This window comes from Conger conger, chromosome 13 (genome assembly GCF_963514075.1).
Source record: "Conger conger chromosome 13, fConCon1.1, whole genome shotgun sequence".
Lineage (NCBI taxonomy): Eukaryota > Metazoa > Chordata > Actinopteri > Anguilliformes > Congridae > Conger > Conger conger.
The window spans coordinates 28,907,991-28,922,997 of record NC_083772.1 but is presented as its reverse complement, the minus strand read 5'-3'; the positions used below and the strand labels follow the sequence as shown (position 1 = coordinate 28,922,997).

General features: G+C 40.2%; 1 protein-coding gene across 1 annotated transcript; it reads left to right on the top strand.

Annotated features, from left to right (window-relative positions):
* The first annotated feature begins 281 nt into the window (after positions 1-281).
* LOC133108167 (extracellular calcium-sensing receptor-like) lies at positions 282-14,040 on the top strand. The gene is made up of 6 exons (XM_061217603.1): positions 282-487; positions 737-1,028; positions 4,799-5,593; positions 5,685-5,912; positions 6,316-6,439; positions 13,127-14,040. The coding sequence occupies exons 1-6, from the start codon at positions 282-284 to the stop codon at positions 14,038-14,040; spliced, it is 2,559 nt and encodes an 852-aa protein (XP_061073587.1).
* The last annotated feature ends 967 nt before the right edge of the window (positions 14,041-15,007 follow it).

The following is a 15,007-nucleotide window of genomic DNA, read 5'->3' as shown; positions in this document are numbered from 1 at the left end:
GACATAAATGTTTCAAATAGTCCTGCCCACTAATTCTTAGAGCGTAAAAACCCGATATGATGCTACCCTGGATATATCTCACATTTAGCACAATGTCATGCTTCTTAGCCCCAAACACCGAATAAGTCTCTTTCAGCAAGTGGGAGAGAAGCCTTAGAATGATGTTTACCTTTTGCCCCCCTCTTCTCTTCTTCTCCTGAGACACACAGATCAATTGAGAATTAATACTGCTGTATTTAAACTGGGTACAATGCAGTGCTGGATTTGAGATGTGCAGTGGGATGGCAGTGCAGATCATTCTGCTGGCACTGACAGTCCTATGGGCTGCAGCACAGTCCCCACCATGCAGAATATTGGGGAGGACAGCCAAACCCACCTTCTATCAACATGGAGACATCAACATCGGTGGGGTCTTCGCCCTGCACACTGAAACGAGGAAAATGAGCATACAATACACAAAGAAACCAGAGCCAATGACATGTGAACGGTAAGAAGAATTAAGACTTTAGAATTAAGGAACTTAACACCTGTTAGTAATGGTTGAACTTGATGGTAAGGTGCATATTAATGGTCAATGTTCAGAGCATGTAAAAATATACTAAGCTATGGCCCCTAAATTGTAAAGAAAATAAATTAAAATATCCACTTTTCTTATCCAAGTGAACTGTTCTTTTGTGTATCTTTGGGTGTATTAAACAGACACTTAATAATAATCAACATAATATATGATTTCTAGAGTTAATTTCAGAGGATTCCGAGTGGCACAGACCATGATCTTTGCCACTGAAGAAATAAACAACAGAACTGACCTCCTCCCAGGTGTATCTCTTGGATATAAGATTTATGATTCCTGCGTTTCTACAATATTCTCTCTAAGAGCAGCCATGGCTCTGATGAATGGTCATGAGGAAACACTGTCTGACACATCATGTTCCACACCTGCAGTAGTGCAGGCCATTGTTGGGGCATCCTTTTCAACTAACTCCATTGCAATTGCAGCAACTGTTGGATTATTTCAAATTCCAGAGGTATGACTTTCTCCTTTATACATATGAGCAAACAATAACTCAATAGGATAAGAAGTATATGTATATGAAGTATATTTGGGCTTCCTAAGCAGGTGTTTTCTATAATGAAAATTCCATGCGAAAATAAAAAAAAACTATTATGATGACATTTAAGTCTACAATGAGTCTACAAGTCAACAATACTTTTATACATTTATCATGTTAACCACTTTTCAACTTGTAGTGACAAAAAACACAACAATTTACTTGGTGTTTTCAGGTGTTTTCCATTGTGCCAATTTTATGTAACTTCATATAATATGTATATTATAATTACCCGTGCACAAAACAATAACAAAAAGTCTATGTTTGCGTCACATAGTTCTCCCATGTAAAACTGCACAATTTAAACCTCGGTATCTCACCCATTTCAAAACCTCAAAAAATCACAATGCTAATTTGCTGCTCTACAATGGCAATAGGCTCATCAAATGCTGATTTGGGTATAGCTATGTTACACAATTACTATGTTGTGGACAGCTTCCCCCCCAAATATGTCATGAGAAAATTAAGACTTTTGTGCAAAAATAACTACATTTAAAAGCAATGGATCCTGACACAAGACAATGAAGTGTCCATCCACTTAAAATGGGGAGATGACAATGCTAATTCAAAATTCAGGCTAGCTTCTTCAAGTTTGTACTGTTCTAAATTCTAATCAAACATGAGAATAAAAAGAGACTATTGTGTCCATCACAGGCAGGCACTGCCAGCCAGATATTCCACTGACACTGACAGTAGTAGTAGCAGAGAGCCAGGCACACTGTTCAAAGTGGCAAGCACTGAATTGGTGATAAGGCGTTGGTGCCAGTAAAGAGACAAGCTAGGTCAATGTACAGCAGCAGAGATGGCCTATTCTGAGCTGCAGTCTTTAATTTTGTCAATGTGGCTACGTTAGTAATGTAACTAGGGGTGGGAATCACAGAGTCACTCGCAATATAATGCTACTCTTGATTTTTACACATGTTGGCCACCGTTACTACTTATTGCATACCAAAACTTGTTAGTGGATGCAAGTATGCAAGTTATAGTTATTTAGCTACCACAATAAGACCATTTCAATTTTAGTCTGACCGTTTGAGAATTCCGTTTTCTGACAACACCCAAACTGTTTATAAAACTGTAATTACTCATACCTCCTGTTAAACGTCTTTCTTGACCTAACTCAATATTTCTGTGAATGAAACCTGTCTTTTTAATGTTAGCTCATACCAGTACCAGCACTTATTTTTTCTCCACTTCAAGAATTGTTTTACTTAACCAGTTGACTAGCTTGTTCACACAGCAATGAGATTATGGGAGACAAAGGACAAGGCATTTTTTTATCACATTAATAATTTTTTTATTCATCGTTTGCATTAATGCTTTAACGTTGACAGCCATCCGGTAAACTGATGTTCATTACGGGATGGTTGTTTTCCAGATTTAGTCTGACCCCTGAGGCCTTTCTCGCTAATAACCTTTACTTTTATATGCAAAACATCTAAGGAAACAAACTGTTCTAATTATTTCACAAGTTTAAGGATTCAGAACTATGGTGGCCTATAAACAAGATAATGAGGAGATGTACGGTTACTTTATTTTAAAAAATGAGGTGTATTTTTTAATATTGATACTTGCTGCTGCTGTATTAATGTTGTATCGCAGAAAAAAGCAATGTTATGCTGTATCAATGTTTTTCCCCAAATGTAAAACTAGTCAAGAGTAGCTAATAACGTTAACATATCATGAATTTCTTGCTGTTGCTTGAATTTTGTGATTGTAGCTAGCTGGGTTACTTTTTTATTTTCAACTTCAACTTGTGCTATAATGCGACTCAGTCCCAGTCTTCACAAGCTGTAACCTATATTAATGATACTGCAAGGACTAGTTCCATGGCCTCGTGGTTTCTGAGATTCCGCTGCCCAGCCAAAAAAAAAAGAAGCGTGTGAGTGGTTTTGAACTTGTGGGTGGACATGGAGTCTGATGACGTATATATTTCCTGCAGGAAATCAATGTAGAAACAAACTGAACAACTCCCCTATGGAGGAGGCTTAATTAATTACAATTATTAAACTGAAATGTTTGCATTTGCTGAAAGCCTCAAAAGACAGAAAACTGAATTGATTATCCCTACAAATCTGCCTGCTCTCCATCAAGGTGCATCATCACAGATCTTTGACAACATGCCACAGCAATTCATAGTTTATATTCAGTTTTTGCAGAGCAAGAATTTATTTGCATCTATACCCATATACATGGCTGCACATTATTATTTTGAGAAATCCATCAGATACAAAAACAATGTAAGTAAAATAAATATTCTGTATGAAAAAAGCAAAAAACTAAACTATTCCATCAAATACACATTGTGAATCAAAGTATTTGTGGGTGACTATCATTGACTGACTGTCTGTAAATATGAATAGCTACGTATACAAAACATCTGAACATGAAGGATCAGAAAAGCTTATTTTTCTATACAAAATGTATAGAAAATGAACCTTCATGTGTGTTTCATTTATGTTTTTATAAAGCTCTCCAAAGTGTTCAAAAAGCTTTCTGAAAAGGATTATATCTATAGAAAGTCCAAATCCTGTAATTGCGCACATCTGTATATTCATTCTGCTATATAATGCTGTGATATCCCCAAACACTATATGAATATGACACGTTATACCATGTTGGAAAGGGTAGGAAACTCCCTACCAGAAGCATGCTATGTTTAACATGAGTTCAGGATTGAAATGATCGAGCAATACAATTACGCAAAGTACTTCAAGACGGCATTTGGTTAGGTATAGTCCCGGCAAAAATATAGTTCTCTCAAAAATGGCTGAACGGATTACAGATTAAACTTCAACTTGTATTTCTACCAAACTGGAAACATGTTGTGGAATAAAAGTGAGAAAGAAAAACAATGTGTTTATTCATGCAACTTCTGAATTGTACATTTTCGTTCTTATACTGGGATATGATTTGAGAAATATCCCTTAGAATATCCCTTTTATTGTCTCAATCTCTGACTCGGTCGACATTGTAAGCCATTCATATGGCATGGGGCAACCGGCTGTTTTATTGCCCTGCTTTGCAAATAAGAGGTAGATATGAATCTAAAGTGCTGTTCTCGCAAGTGGAGAGTCTGTTTAACAATCAGGCATTGCTGTCTTGCGGTTTTATCACATCCCAGTTTTTATTGTCTTATAAATATGTACACGACACTAATTTTGGATGTCTGAACAGCGCAGATCGGGTTAAGAAGCAGTTTTTTGTGATAATGGTGTTTATTGTTATTATTATTGTTGTTATTATTATTCTTATTATCATTATAAATAAACACCAACAACCGGAAATACAAGAACAATAATATGATACGAAGGAATATGTGAACTATTTGACAAAACAGTCCACTTTATTTTGAAATGTTTTAGCAAACATAAATGATTTTAACTATTTTACCATTTTATATTTTACAAACACAACTAAATAGGCCATGAGAAAAGGTAGACAATTTCAGGAAATACAATGTAGGTTTTGTTCAGATATTTGCTGATTCAGCATTACACTGTAAAAATTGACACATGAAATATATGCAATGTTAAGAGTGATAGTGTGAAACATATGCCTTCAGCTGCACTTTCCACATACCCAGACGTTTTTGGTAAAAGAAACCTTGTACAGGTGATTGAGAGGCTATTTTAATGACCGGAACTAGTGTATGTTTCCATATATATTGTCTATTTTGTTTTCAGATCAGTCACTTTTCAACATGTGCATGTCTGAGCAACAGAAGAGCGTTTCCCTCATTCTTCAGAACCATTCCCAGTGACTATTACCAGAGCAGAGCACTGGCTCAGCTGGTGAAGCACTTTGGCTGGACCTGGATAGGAACAGTGAGGGGTGACAGTGACTATGGCAACAACGGGATGGCCACATTTATAGAAGCTGCTCAACAAGAAGGCATCTGCATTGAGTATTCTGAGAAATTTCACAAGACTGAACAAGATAAATTACAGAAGGTTGTTGATGTTATCAGCAGAGGTACTGCAAAGGTAATTGTAGCATTCCTTGGTCATGGTGAAATGAGCAAATTATTGGAGCAGCTGACCTTTCAGAATATTACTGGCCTTCAAATGGTTGGCAGTGAAGGCTGGATAACAGCAAGCAATCTTGTGACACCAACGAATTTCAGAATACTTGGAGGATCTCTTGGCTTTGCAGTCACCAAAGGCAAAATAAATGGCCTCAAAGAATTTCTATTAAAACTTCACCCCTCACAACAGCCTGGAAATGTTGCTGTTACAGACTTTTGGGAAAATATGTTTCAGTGTTCCCTTAAAAATGAAAACAATCCAACTCGCACTGCCCCCTGCACTGGATCAGAGAGCTTGAGTGAACTGGAAAACCAATACACTGATGTGTCAGAGCTGAGAATCCCCAACAATGTTTACAAAGCAGTGTACGCTGTTGCTCATTCTCTGCATGACCTGCTGGCATGTACACCCCATCAAGGCTGTACAAACACTGTGAAAACAGAACCCTGGCAGGTAGCTCAAGAACCCCTTCTTATATGAAATGCTCATTATGAACAAAGCCAACCAAGCATTTCTCTTGGTTGAAATATTTGTTTCTCTACAGGTACTTAGGGCTTTGAAAAAAGTCAATTTCACTTTGGGAACTGGAGAGAAAGTCTCTTTTGACAGAAATGGAGACCCAACTGCCAGATATGAGGTGGTGAACTGGCAGCTTGCTCCTGATGGTGCAGTAGAGTTCAGAGTGGTTGGCTACTATGATGCTTCTTTTCCATCTGACCAGCAGTTTGTGATCAGTCCCGTTAGTATGGTTTGGGCAGGAGGCCAAACCCAGGTAAATGTTTATGCAGTTTGTGAAAAGGTGGTGTGATAACAGCACATAGTTTACTTTTGTAAGTAATACATGATTATAAACCTTTGGTCTCCCAGAAATTGGGGGACTATGTATGAAAAGGATTGTAATTCCTTAGTGGTTCACCCAATATAGATGTAAAAAGCCTCAAATTAAAGTCTGCACTATAATCACATATTTGTTTTGTTTTTTGGAGTATTCAGATTGTAAAATGTTAACTGCAAACATAAAAAACATCATGTGTCTCATGGAAGACTATACTCTGGAAAGTCCTGAATTATCATACTTCTCTGTGACAATAATCTGTTTAACAATTACTATACATTATTTAGATGTTACATTGTCCATGAGCGTTTTCAGTTAAGAGCTGTAACATGTTGAACAGAAACCCAGGTCAGTGTGCAGTGAGAGCTGTCCCCCAGGCACTCGGAAGGCTGTGCAGAGAGGAAGGCCTGTCTGTTGCTATGACTGTGTGCCATGCGCTGAGGGAGAAATCAGCAATGCTACAGGTAACATTCCCCAGTTTGTTGTGTTCTTTGGCACTAGAAAGGCTACAGCTTTTTACTACCTACTGTAGAACCATGGCATCAGGCTTGTCCTGCATAATAGCATTGATTTCAGCACACATATCAACCTTCATAATGATTATGAAAACATGCATTCACAAAAGTATTTTCTTAACATAAAGGACACAACTGAAGCAATTTCAGTTTCAATTAAGGTTTTTGGAAACATGAATGATCCCGTAATAATTTAAATAAAAATGCGAATAGGAATTAGCATTTTGTGGTAATTTGATATGACGGAAATCATGAAAATTCTCATTCAAAAGCTCAGTTTGTGTTTTCATTTTCAAGTTAATGCAGACCTACGCACTTTATCTGACAATTTGAAAATTTAAATGGAATGTCCATTCCTGTCACAACCCTGTCATAATTAAAATGTAAGTGGAAAACATCAAATCTGTAGCCTGTTTCCACGGTACAAGGCCAACATACATGACAATCGATTGTAGTTCTGGGAACCCTGTCATGTTACATTTTAAAAGGTGTATTTAGGCTGAGATCGTAAAAGTAACTACCACCCCACACATTTTAGAGGACCTAAATTAATTGGAAAGTTGGCTTGTCAGCTGCTTCTGAATTCAATCGCTTCCTTAGTAAAGGTATAAGAAAGGCTTTATAGGCTTTGATTGCCTTTGGAGTCTGTAATTTACATTTGTCAACATGAGGCCTAGAGCTGTGCCAATGACAGTCATGGAAGCCATTATGGCACCAAGAAATAAGGAAAAAACTGTCAGAGACATCGGCTAAACAATAGGCTTTCCAAAATAACATAATTAAGAAGAAAGAGAGCACTGGTGTATGTTTGCGATTATTGTCTTGCTGTGGAATATTGCACCGTCCAATGAGATTGGAGGCATTTGATAGAACTTGAGCAGATAAGATGCTTCTGTAGACTTCGGAATTCATTCTTTGCTCTTTGCTCTGATAGAAGTCAATATTGGTCATCTGCCAACAAGACCTTTTTCCAGAACTCTGCCGGTTTCTTCTTATATACTTCTTAGCACGCTGTAATCTGGCCATCCTGTTTTTGCAAATTAGTTTGTTGTGTAACCTCTGTAAATGATTTTGTGAAGTCTTCCAAATGTTCAATAATGTTTGGTCCCCTATGGGGGGGGACTATGTATTAAAAGGGATCTGATTCCTACACACATTAGCAATATGGATGTAAATACCCTCAAATTAATACCCACATTTATTTTTCATTTCAAACTAATGTATTAGACGACAGAGCCAAGACAACATAAACTGTCCAATAGGGGTGAGCGAGGAGTGCATTACTTGTATCAGTTTCTGTATCCATTAAACCAATTAAATTATCTGTTATTTCTTACTCGTACTCGGAAGTGGGTGTGATGTAACCTGGAAGTGGTGTCGTTTAAACAGTCCCCCGTACTATATTACAATTTGCAGTACATTACAGTACGTGTGTGAACAATTTTACTGCTCATTTGTATCAGAACCACTTTCTGTGTTGCCGTCACACTCACCAAACGCCCACGTTTTCCTAAAGCACTATATTCTTAAGCAACACATGCATCACAGTTTGTTACATAGTGAAATAATGTAGATAAAAATCACTCAAAAACATACCGTAATCACAAACACTTGTGTGACCAGTGATCACACTCCCATCCAGATCCCCGGACCACTAACTCTCATGGCAATCTGTGACAGAGGCGATGGAGGCAATACACATCATTTAATACACTGGGCTTGCGTGGATTATCCGTATGTTTCAAAATAAGTAACGTCGGGAAACACAATGCCCCATACCTTGCTATCGGGTGACGTCTATCCATCACCCACACTACAGTACAGTCAGCCTAAAGTAGCCGGCTAGGCTACCAACCACGAAGGTTACAATAAACAGGCTTATTTCTATTCAGCTACTTCACCACTTTCGGAGGTAAACATGTATTAATTGACATGATCATTCAAACACTGTGCTTACAAGTACGATTGATTTATTTAATAACCCTGACCAGAGAATGCAGTAAGTCTGACCCAGGTCAGAATCTCACTCCATACAAAATGCTATTCATGCTTTGAAATGTTTGGGGTGTGAAGATAACATATCGGTAGCAACCTGGAACATACACCTGTTCATGCACGGTTCAGTCAGGAACACCCAGTGAATAAGTGCCTACCTGGTCACACTATGATAAAATACTAGTAAGTAGTTATAGCCTTAATATATATATATTAGCGGATAATAATCCAATTACTCAGCACTCATGCTCGGGAAAAAGTCAATAATCGTTATGGGTACTCATCTAAGACGAGCACTCGGCTCACCCCGACTGAAAGGGTAATTTCAGGGGGCTTTACCTGTGTCTGTGCCCTTTTGCCATTGTGTTTTCTGTGTATTCACTCCCCTTCCTAACATTTTGATATTTCCTTAGCATTTTGTGTCTCATGTTGCATTTTGTGGTGGTGTGTGTGCCTTGTGGTGGGCTGGCGACCTGTCCAGGGTGTGTTCCTGCCTTTTGCCCGGTGTGTGCTGGGATGGGTTCCAGCCCCCCTGCGACCCTGTTCAGGATAAGCGAGTTAAGATAATGGATGGATGGATGTAATAGATGGATGCAACTGTAATTTCGTTGCTCTGTACTGTGCAATGACAATAAAGCATTCCATTCCATGTTGCATTTTGTTTCTCTTACCATAGTCCATTCTGTTCTGCCTGTTCATACCTTCCACTCCTTAAGAGACAAGAGACAGGAAGGAAATATGTTTCACCTGTTACTCATTGTGTGCTCGTTAGTTTTGTATTGAAGCCTGTCCTTTTCTGTTCCTGTTGCTAGTTGGTCTCATCCTGTACCTGACTCTTGACCCATTATTTTCCTGTCCCCGGTTCAAGCCTCCATTTCTCCGTTTCCTTTACCTGTGTGGTATTCTGTTCTGTTTATTGTTTTGGATTTCCCGTTTACAAACTCTGCTTGGATTATTTGTATTCTGCTTCTGGATTATTGTTTTTGTACTTTTGCCTGTGTGGATTGCCTGCCCGTTACCAAACTCTGGCTGTTTTACCTTTAAGCTCTTGATATCCCTTGACATAACCGTTTCTGACCTCTGCCTGCCTGCCTGCCTGGATCTGCCTTCTATTATTAAAGCCTGCTATATTCACGTTATCCTTGAGTCTGTTCTTGGTTCCACTGTCCCGCACTTTTGACAAAATGATTAGGACCGGCAGACTCAAGGGTTCCTCATATGAGATTTTGTTACTTCTGTCCCACTGATATGAGGAAATCCAGTGGTCAGTCACTCTCCGCAGCTCGTCAGCTTCAGAGGCATGTTTCTGTGCGGACTTACTGATCCCATTAGAGACTAACTTTTATTTGTGGAACCCCCTCAGATTCTAGAAGGAGTTATCGCAAGTTCAGCAAACCAATAGACTATTTCTACGTGATCTGCGCCCCTTCAGACCAGTCTCTGTACCGTGCTCCGTCCCAGATCCCGTCTCCTGCTTTGCCCCAGACCCAGATCCCATTGTTGCACCAGACCCAACTTCCAGTTCCGGCCAAGGCCCAGTCTGCTGCTTCACTCCATACCCAGCTCCCAGTGCTGCACTAGGGCATTTCAAGTTCTGTCCTAGATCTAGTTTCCTACTTTACCCCAGCCTCCTGCATCGCCCTGGACCCAGCTCCCAGTTCTGCACTAGGCCCAGCCTCCAGTTCTGTCCTAGATCTAGTTTCCTACTTTACCCCTGTGGGAGAAAAATATAATGTAGTACAATGTAACCTAGGATATATGTATTCAGATATGTACAATGCATATATTTAGAAAACTGCTTAAAAGAATAAATTGTGCTTGTGACAGATAACCAGCAAAAATGTAAGGGAGGGGTGAGTGCTCTGCCACAGCTTACGTCATATAGGCATACGTGCAGGGGATAAAGCAGAACACGCTTCCATTGTTGGGTGCGCTCATGTGCTTGTTATGATAAAAAATAATGAGGAGGAATCGCACCCAAGGTCGTTCCTCCTTACCCAGACTAAGGAGGAACCACGGATGATAAATATAACCTTGAAGATACTGTAGCAGTGGGCTAATTGCAACACAAATGTTATATGACTTAAGGAGCAGATGTGGGCCTAGGAGTACAACGCGTGGGAAAAATACTGAGACACTGTCTGAAGATGATTGGCTTTCACCGTAATGTATTCATGTGATAACTTAGGATGTGTAATGGTATAAGAATAGACACCCTGTCTGTTAAAATCTAGAGTGTTTTCTCACTTTGGTGTGAGGCATTCTCCGTGCTTTGTTATAGGGTTAATAAAGCTTGTATTAATGAAACTCTCCTTGCTGTGAAAGAACTGGGTTCTTTTAAACGGGAAAGGTTGCTTGCAAGAAGTCTCTCCTAATTCAAAGGGAATTTTCCCCGACACCCCAGACCTGGTCCCCAGTCCAGCTCCTGTTCCAGTATCCAACACAACCTCTGGTTCAGCCTGCAGCACCTCTCCTGGTCAAGTTTCCAGGATCGTCCTAGACACAGTTTCCTGCACTGCACCAGGTTGTCTCCTGCACCTCTCCAGACCCGTAGTCCAATCTTCAGTGCTTCCCTGGGCCCAGTCTTCCGTTTCGCCCCAGACTCTTGCTCAGGACCTGTTTCCAGTATACTCTATGTGCCATCCTTGGTTGTGCGTCCGTCTTGACACCATCTCAGTTCCCGTCCATACATCCCGAGATCTGTCCTCGGCACCGGCCTCTTCCCAGGCTACGTTCTGGCTTCGGTCCCCGGATCTGTTCCAGGCCCCTGCTCCGGCGGCAACCCAGCCTCTACCCCAGGCTCTGTCCAAGGCTCTGACCCCAATGCCATTCAAGGCCCCGTCTGCGGATCCACCCCAGGCTCCTGCTTCAGCGTCATCCAAAGCTCTGTTCCTGATGCCTCATCTGGCCCCGTCTGGGGCTCCGTCTCTGGATCCCTCCCAGGTACCGTCCCCAGATCCGTTCCAGGCTCCTGTTCAGGCTCTGTCCCAGGTCCTGTCTTCAGCACCAGCGCCTTTTCAGCCTCAGGACCCGTCTCTGGCCACTGCATCGGCTCTGCCCAGGGCTCTGTCTCCAAACCTGTTACTGGCTCCTGTTCCGCTCCCCTGAAGGCCCGTACACCCAGGAGGGCTCGCGCTCCCCTGAGCCTGAAGCCCCGCGGCCGTCTGAAGCTCCACATTTGCCTCAAGCCCTACGGTCGGGTGAGACACTATGGCCACCTGAAACCCCAGTTCTCCAGCCATTCCGAACCACCACCGTCCCTGCGGCACCTCCAAGCTATTCCTCCCAATGACCCTTGTCCTCTCCTGTGTTGCCCCAGTTGCTCCTGGGAACATTCCAGTCTTAGCGAAAGTATACATAAAAAAAAGTTTTTTAAATTTTTTATTAATTCAAATACTTAAACAATTTATAAATTTATTGCTGAACAGTAGTTAATTGCTTGCTAAGCAACGGTATCCCCACTCCACTAGCTAAACAACGGTATTGAAGCTAGCTACTAGCAAGAATGTATCCCCACTGCACTAGTTAGCTAGCTAGCTTGGTAGTTTACATTACACCTGACGACACTGACACACAAGTAATTTGTCTTTGTTGTAGACATTTATCTGGACACTGCCAGATAATGTGCAGAAATTGAAATAACTCGTTATGCAAACTGAACAATAGAGACAATGGACCGGACCTATCTACAGTATAATAGATTGTATAATAGGCCATATGTGCAATTACTTTCAACAGCACTAATATTGCACAATTAGATTCAATTGGTCAGCCATTCAGTTGCCGGATAGCTTAGCCTACCACTTCCCCCAATCTTCCTTGATGATCAAAATACACAAAGCCATTTAAGCAGTTCTGTGAGTAGTCTAGGTGTAATAAATGTCTTTTGATTTGCTAAATTGTGCAGCCTACATTTCATCAACATTATTTGCAAATGTATGTGGACCTCTTAATGCACTCACACTCAGAGAATAGGCTATTCATGGCAAATATCTGCAATTATATAAATATAAATATTAAAGATTAAAGAATCTTGAAGCACATTTTATTATTGCTGGTTATACTGAAAGCAAACATGGTAGTTAGATAAGAGTTGTGTACTTATAGTGAATAAAACACATTTGAATGGATACATCCCCTTTTAAATGATTGTGCAGAACCTGTATGTTACTTGCCTATTAATTACAGCGATTTAGGCCTACCAGAGCAGGATCAATAACATGCAGTACAAAAGTCTCTTGTTCTTATCTGTTACTGTGGGGAAAATTAAGTCCATCAGGAAGGCAAGGGTTGGCTCACAACAGCTGAAGAATAGAGTGCTCACATGCCACATGGTGGTTGTGCGTAAAACAAACCCTAAACCACCATTGATTATGGGTAATCTTTATAAAAATGCCTGCTCCACTTGTTACAGGCTGAAATGCCTGATTATTTTGAATTTCAGAAACACAGTTAGTTTTAACTCAAATATTTAGGAAAAGTCATGGATGGGTATTGTATTATTTAAAGCCCAAATTCCTGATGGCATCATTTATAGCCTTTGTAGTGTTAAATTATGGTCAACATTTCGTAAAGCTGTTTGTTCTGAACATGAACACATTATTACTTTGGATTTTCATGGTATTTATTGTTCTTTTGCAGATTCTAATGACTGCATTCAGTGCCTGGAAGAATACTGGTCTAATGCTAAAAGAGATCAATGTGTTTTCAAGACTGTCGAATTTTTGTCCTTTCAAGAAATTATGGGAATAATTTTTGTTATCTTTTCAATAGTTGGAGTGTGTTTCACTGCATTTGTGGCTGTGCTGTTCTTTATAAAGAAGGACACCCCCATTGTGAAAGCCAACAACTCAGAGCTGAGCTTCCTGCTGCTCTTTTCATTGAAACTGTGTTTCCTTTGCTCTCTTACCTTCATCGGCCGGCCCTCTGAGTGGTCCTGTATGCTGCGCCACACTGCATTTGGGGTGACCTTTGTCCTCTGCATCTCTTGTGTTCTGGGGAAAACAGTAGTGGTGTTAATGGCCTTCAGGGCTACACTTCCAGGCAGTAATGTCATGAAGTGGTTTGGGCCTCTGCAGCAGAGGCTAAGTGTTCTTGCTTTCACTCTCATTCAGGTCCTTATTTGTGTGCTTTGGTTAACAATATCGCCCCCGTTCCCCAACAAGAACATCAAGCACTACAAAGAAAAGATCATTCTAGAATGTGACGTTGGATCAGCAGTGGGGTTCTGGGCTGTACTGGGTTATATTGGACTCCTCTCTATATTGTGTTTTGTTTTAGCTTTTCTTGCCCGTAAGCTGCCTGACAACTTCAATGAAGCCAAATTCATCACATTCAGCATGCTCATATTCTGTGCTGTCTGGATCACCTTTATACCAGCTTATGTCAGCTCTCCTGGAAAGTTCACTGTAGCTGTGGAGATCTTTGCAATTTTAGCATCTAGTTTTGGTTTGCTGTTCTGTATCTTTCTTCCAAAATGTTATGTAATGTTATTCAGACCTGAACAAAATACAAGACAACATGTAATGGGTAAAACAGACATGAAATCTCGGTGATTGAATGCACAAATGTATACCTACAATAATTTTCTATGGTATTGTATGGTATCTCTTAAATTATGTTAAGTTTTACAAGATAAATAAATTAAATCAATAAAATATAAAGAAACAAGCACTCTGTGGATTAGTAGGATGACTCATTTTGAACTTCCACCAGCCTTCTGGTTCCTTCTATCGTAGGCAGAAAAATAAAATTCTCATTGCATTCATTATATGCAGTGATATGAAACATTTTTGTAAAGAATACTGATCAAAAAAGTTTAACTATATGAGTTTTAATTTCTTCAACTTGTATAATACTAGTATGAACCTAATATAAATCTAACAGAAATTGATTCTTATATGTGAACAGGTTGCTTTAGTTACCAGTAACTAACCTACACCTTACGTTATTAGGCATTCATTAATATTGTACTGACAATATATAAAGTAATATTAACAGCTATATAAAGTAGTAAAGAAGTAACATTAAAACAATAACGGTATCCATCTAGTCAACTCATTTACTACCTTTATTTATGGCAATTAAGACAAGAACAAAATAACTAGGCTATCCATCCATCCATCCATTATCTTAACCCGCTTTTCCTGAACAGGGTCGCAGGGGGGCTGGAGCCTATCCCAGCATACATTGGGCGAAAGGCACAGGTTGCCAGGCCATCGCAGGGCACACACACCATTCACTCACACACTCATACCCACTCCAATCGGCCTAACCTGCATGTCTTTGGACTGTGGGAGGAAACTGGAGTACACGGAGGAAACCCACATGAACAAGGGGAGAACATGTAAACTCCACACAGAGAGGCCCCGGCCAACCGGGATTCGAACCCAGGACCTCCTTGCTGTGAGGCGGCAGTGCTACCCACCGCTACCCCTATGTTTCTTCTCGGTTAAAAGGTGAAATTCAAAATCACAAGGAAGAAACTGCTCAGAAAGACAGTAAACAGAATAGACTACATGC

Coding starts and splice junctions, on each gene's coding strand:
- LOC133108167 (XM_061217603.1), top strand. CDS start 282: ATGGCAGTGCAGATCATTCTGCTGGCACTGACAGTCCTATGGGCTGCA. Junction 5,594..5,684: donor TGAAAACAGAACCCTGGCAG/GTAGCTCAAGAA, acceptor GTTTCTCTACAG/GTACTTAGGGCTTTGAAAAA. Junction 5,913..6,315: donor GGGCAGGAGGCCAAACCCAG/GTAAATGTTTAT, acceptor CATGTTGAACAG/AAACCCAGGTCAGTGTGCAG.